At 53.9% G+C, this 5,749-nt stretch overlaps 1 protein-coding gene across 1 annotated transcript; it reads right to left on the bottom strand.

The window, feature by feature from the left end:
• Positions 1-3,658: 3,658 nt before the first annotated feature.
• Positions 3,659-5,430, bottom strand: LOC149324000 (5-hydroxytryptamine receptor 1A-like). The gene has a single exon (XM_089513089.1). It carries the CDS (start codon positions 5,221-5,223, stop codon positions 3,970-3,972), a length of 1,254 nt encoding a protein of 417 aa, XP_089369215.1. The 5' UTR covers positions 5,224-5,430; the 3' UTR covers positions 3,659-3,969.
• Between the last annotated feature and the right edge of the window lie 319 nt (positions 5,431-5,749).

The raw sequence follows: 5,749 nt of genomic DNA, 5'->3' as shown, positions 1-5,749 counted from the left end.
GTTCAACTGTTCCTCCTTAATGGGTTTTTGGTGTAATGTGTGGGTCGGGGAAACAGAAGAAACAGTGAGGACATACAGAAAGATTACAAGTGGGAGGATGACCTCTTCCTTGCACACACAGAGGTATGGCTGGAACAATTCTGCACATGAGGTAAGACAATTGTACAATAAAAGCCTCCTCTAGAACCACCTGATCACATTCACATTGGCTGGGGATTATGAGAGTCATCGTCAAACACATCTGAAGGGTGCTAGGATAGCAAGGCAGGTGCTATGGGATCTTTAGTAGGTGAGGCAAGGTCACCATTTAATTTCTTCACTTCGGCTTTAAAGTGCTCTCTTAAAAAAGAAAAACACCAAGCAGTTGTAATAGCTTGCCACAACCTAAAAGCTATATAAACTTCTGTGTTTCATTAGATCCTTTCTGTGACTATTGTGGGTTATGGGGCACCAAGACTGCATTCACTAGTTGCATTATACTTTCAACAAAGTTTAAATGATATATATAACTATATGAAGGCCTTTAAAAAAAATAAAGTAGACAGAGGCAAATACAAATGAATCTAGTCTGCAGTCACACTTTTTGTGCCAGAACATTTAAATATTTTCTAATGGCATTCTGTTAGACAGCTGATTCAATTCACGAGACATCTGCTTGATCCCTTTATTGCTATCTCCAAGGGTCTTTTAACCTTTCCACTCCATTCTGGACACATAGCTGTTGTTTTCTGAAGTCAATGTGTCATTTCAAGAGTGACTGGAGCCTTGAAAACTCCAGGGGTACATGCAGTTCCCTACCAGTAAACAAGAAAAGCTCAAGCCGATCAACGTACCATTGATAAAATTGTCCTCTCTGTGTTAACCCCTTCAATGGCTGTAGGAGACACCAACAATACAGAGGCTCCTTTTTTTGTTTGTTTGTTTCTTAAGGAAACCTCTGGGCAAGATCCACTAGAAGCAGCTTTGTGCCTGGAGCAACTTTGGGCAACTTGCAAGACAGGCTCCCTTTAGAAGCTAATGAGCAGGGTCTGCATTAAATATCCCACTCCTTATCAAACTCTGTTACTTTCTCATAGATAACCCAAAAGACTGGCTGGGAAGTTTGCTTCTCTTGCTTCTAAAGCACTCGTGAGAGTACACCTAAGGCTTCCTTTGCAAGGGAAGCCATGTTTTCATTTTTTGCCTGAGGGGCAGTCTAAACAGCACTCTGATATCAGCCAATGTCTACTCTGAAGTCAATCCCAGCAAGTGCTAAACATAGAATCATAGAATCATAGAGTTGGAAGAGACCACAAGGGCCATCCAGTCCAACCCCCCGCCATGCAGGAAATCCCAATCAAAGCATCCCCGACAGATGGCCATCCAGCCTCTGCTTGAAGACCTCCAAGGAAGGAGACTCCACTACACTCCGAGGGAGTTTCTTCCACTGTATTATTATTATTATTATTATTATTATTATTATTATTATTATTATGTGCCTTCAGATCCACTCAGACTTGAGGCAACATGACCCTAGGGTTTTCTTGCCAAGATTTATTGCTATTTATCCATTCCCTTTCTTTTAGGGCAGAGAGAGTGTGCCTTGTCCAAGCTCACCCAGTGGGCTTCTGTGGCCAAGCAGGGATTCCAGCCCTGGTCTCCTAGAGGCCTAGTCCACCTCTCAAATCATTACACCATGATTCTTTTTCCTTCCCACAAAACCCGGTGCATTGGAGATTTTGTAGCACCTTTGAGACTAACTGAAAGGAAGAAGTTGGCGGCATGAGCTTTCATAGACTTAAGTCTGCTTCCTCAGATGCATTCCAAATGCATTTGAGGAAGTAGACTTAAGTCTAGGAAAGCTCATGCTGCCAACTTCTTTCTGTCAGTTAGTCTCAAAGGTACTACTGGATCTCTCCACATACCAATTCTACAGACTCACATGGCAATATCTTTGAACAGTGCCTAGGATGTCAGTCTTTCCTTTCTTAGGAACTACTGGAATAGCTTAGGACCAAGTAAGCCACTGGAGCAATGATTCCCAAACTTTGGTCCTCAGATGTTTTGGACTTCAGCTCTCAGAGTTCCTGACAGTTGGCCAAGGTACCTGGGGCTTCTGGAAGTTGAAGTCCCTTTAAATATTTGAAGGGATGTCATACTGAGGAGGGAGCAAGCTTGTTTTCTGCTGCTCCAGAGAATAGGACCCGGAACAATGGATGCAACAAGCTACAGGAGAAGAGATTCCAGCTCAACGTTAGGAGGAACCTCCTGACAGTAAGGGCTGTTTGACAGTAGAACACACTCCCTCAGAGTGTAGTGGAGTCTTCCTCCTTGGAGGTCTTTAAACAGAGGCTGGATGGCCATCTGTCAGGGATGCTTTGATTGAGAGTTCCTGCATGGCAGAATGGGGTTGGACTGGATGGCCTTTGTGGTCTCTTCCAACTCTATGCTTCTGTGATTCTATGAAGTCCTAAAGCACCTGGAGGAGCTATGTCTGGGAATCATTGCACTGGAGGGTTGGCCACACTCTTTCCCAATAAATGCAGGTTGTTGACCTGTCCCCAAATGTGAAAGGGCCTGATTTTGATACCACACACAACGCCTTCCCAAGCTGGGATTCCTGGATTCAAATGGGACTCATACAAGCAACCACTCTCTACAACAAGCACACTGTGTACAGACAGTCCATAAGGTGAAGTCAGGCTTGGAAGTGACACAGCTGCCATTCACACCCACCTCCCTCCAAAAGGTACCTTTCCCCAAAAAAATCCCTGGCATCTCTGACCTGCTTCGGTTGCTCAGCTCCCTCTTATAATAAGCAAGAAACTTTTCCACTTCTCCTTTGGTTAGGAAGAAGGAGGGAAAGGGAGAGGAAAAACCAGACAAAGATGAGCTTTTTCTTTCTTTCTTTTTAATGCATAGGATGCTTTTTTTATTGTGGTTTAGAGTTGGGCAGCTCCCCTGTTGGTCCCCTGTTGGTCGTCTCCGGGTCTGCAAACCCCAAAGCACACACCCTCCCAAGGGAAAGAGAACAAGAAAAAGGATCCCAGCTCGGCCCCTGCCTCCAGACTCCATTGGATCAAGTTCGTTTTAGGGACAGGTCATGGCATAAAAGGAGGCAACTCTGAGAAGGAGTCGAGGTCCCGGAGCGACCACCACAAGGCAAAGAAAGGAGGGAAAGCAAAGGGAGCCAGCCAGGCTTCCAAAGGACGTCCTCCTACCTTCCTGAGCCGACTTGCTTTGTGCGGAAGATAAGCTGCGGTTCATACTGAGAGACAGAATATTGAGAGAGGCGTACTGTCTCCAAGGGACGGTCCCGGAGCCTCCAGTCTGTTTTGAGAGATGGCAAAAGGGGTCCAAAGGGCGGTCCGGTCTTTCCTCGCAAAGAACGGGACCCCGAGGAGATGGGGCCGAAGGACAAGGAGCCCCACGGAGCATCTAGGCCAGTAACAAGGGGTCTGAGAGGAGGAGGAAGAGGAAGAGGAAGAGGAGGAAGAAGAGAATCAGCTATAGGGGGGGGGGGGGAGAAGATGGCGAGCCAAGTTGGTGAAGCCAGAGGCCATCAAGGACTAAAAGCCCCCCTCCCTCCCTTGCCAGGCCCCATGGCCCTTGTCTCTGCCCCCCAAAAAGGAGGCAGCAGTGGTCCCCCCCCCTCGGCCCCATTACCAGTCCTCCCCTTTGTCTCTGCCCCCCAAAAACGGGGCAGCCATAATTCCTCCTCCTCCTCCTCGGCCCCATTGCCAGTCCTTCCCCCTTGTCTGCTCCCCCCCCCCCAAAAAAAGGGGGCAGCCATGGTTCCTCTTCCTCCTCCTCGGTTCCATTGCAAGCCCTTCCCTTGTCCCTGTCCTCCAAAAAGAGGGCAGTCATAGTACCTCCTCCTCCTCCTCCAGTCCTCCCCCGTGGTTCCTCCTGGGCCCCCTTGCCAGTCTTGCTGTGAGCCCCCACAGGAGTTGGGCAGCGGCGGTCCTCCCCGCTCCCGGCGCCGGTGGGTCACTGCCTGCAGAACTTGCACTTGGCGATCTTCTTGAAGGCGCTTTGGAACTCCTTGTTGAAGTAGGCGTAGATGACCGGGTTGAGGAGGGAGTTGGAGTAGCCCAGCCAGTTGATGACGGCGCCCAGCCAGGCCGGCATGTAGCAGCGCGGGCAGAGGGGCAGCACCAGCGCCACCAGGAAGAAGGGCAGCCAGCAGAGGATGAAGGTGCCCATGATAATGCCCAGCGTCTTCACCGTCTTGCGCTCGCGGGCTAGGGCCACCTTCCGCTTGGCCTCCGCCGCCGCCGCCGCCGCCCGGGCCTCGCTCTTCCTCTCCGGGAGCGGCGTCGGGTGAGTCTGGGGAGACTGGCTGGGCAAGGGCAAGTGGCTCTTCCCCGGGGGGCAGCCGGGGGCGGAGGGGGCGCCGTTGATGCAGGCCACGGGGCCTTGTGGGTTGGGTCCCCCGTTGGCGTCGGCGGAGAGGCAAGTGTCGGCCACGGCCTCCTGGTCCTCCTCCTGCTCCTCCTCCGCGGGGTGCGGCTGGTGCTGGTGCTGGTCCTTCTTCTTCTTGTCCCGGTGGGTCTTCTTGACGGTCTTGCGAATGCGGAACCGGGCGGCCCTGAAGATGCGCCCGTAGAGGACCAGCATGAGGAGGAGCGGGAGGTAGAAGGCGCCGAAGGTGGAGTAGATGGTGTAGCCGGGGTCCTTGCTGATGGTGCAGGCGTCCGGGTCGGAGCGGTCCTGGGGGGTCCTCCAGCCCAGCATGGGCGGGATGGAGACCAGGAAGCCTACCAGCCAGGTCAGGCTGATCAGGAGGGCGGCCCGGCGCGGGGTGCGCTTGTTGACGTAGTCGATGGGGTCGGTGATGGCCCAGAAGCGGTCCAGGGCGATGGCGCAGAGGTGCAGGATGGACGAGGTGCAGCAGAGCACGTCCAGCGCGATGAAGAGGTCGCAGGTGGCCTGGCCCAGCGTCCACTTGCCCAGCACCTGGTAGAGGGCGGCCATGGGCAGCACCAGCACCGACACCATCAGGTCCGTCACCGCCAGCGAGCCGATCAGGTAGTTGGCCACCGTCTGCAGGCTCCGCTCCAGTGCGATGGCCGCGATCACGCACCCGTTCCCCGCCGCCGCGAACAGGATCAGCGAGCCCAGCGCCACCGAGGTCCCCAGCTGGTAGCCCAGGCTCGACGGCGCGGGCTCCGAGGCGCTGCTGCCGCCGCCGCTGCTGCTGTTGGACCACCACGCTGCCTCCGTGCTGTTGGGCATCTCCATGGCAGGAGCAGGAGGAGGGAAGGCAGCGCCTTCACGCCGGGGCCGAGGGGCAGCGCCTGCCCAGGCTCACCATGGCCCCCCGACCGAAGGGCTCAAGCCCGACTCTCCTCCGGGCCAGTCCCGCTCCCAGGCAGACGGATGGGCATCCCCGCCTGGCAGCAGCAGCAGCAGCAGGAACAGCATCACCGGGCGCCTCCTCCTCCTCGCCTTTGGCTGCCCGCCCTCCCTCCTCTCCTCACCCCCCTCACCAGCCTCGGCACAGGTCCTGAGCCCTTCAAATGTCACAATATAGTAAAGGCCGGCACCCACTTGGGTCCCCCGCCTCTCCTCCTTTCTCTCCCCCTTCCTTCCTTCCTTCTTTCTTTCCTTCCTTCCTCTCTCGCTCCCTCCTGCCCCTCTCTTACCTTTCCCTCCCCATCCCCGTCCCCCCTCTCTCTCTTCTCCTTCTTCTGCCTCCTTGCCCTTCTCCCCGTTCCCTTTCTTTCTTCCTTCGTCTTTTCTTCCGTCCTGTCCCTCTCTTTTACCC

Source organism: Sceloporus occidentalis, unplaced genomic scaffold (assembly GCF_023333645.1).
Source record: "Sceloporus occidentalis isolate IW3139 unplaced genomic scaffold, rSceOcc1.0.p SCAF_1, whole genome shotgun sequence".
In the NCBI taxonomy this organism is placed as follows: domain Eukaryota; kingdom Metazoa; phylum Chordata; class Lepidosauria; order Squamata; family Phrynosomatidae; genus Sceloporus; species Sceloporus occidentalis.
The sequence above is the reverse complement of the archived record's forward strand: the minus strand, read 5'-3'. Positions and strand labels throughout refer to the sequence as shown.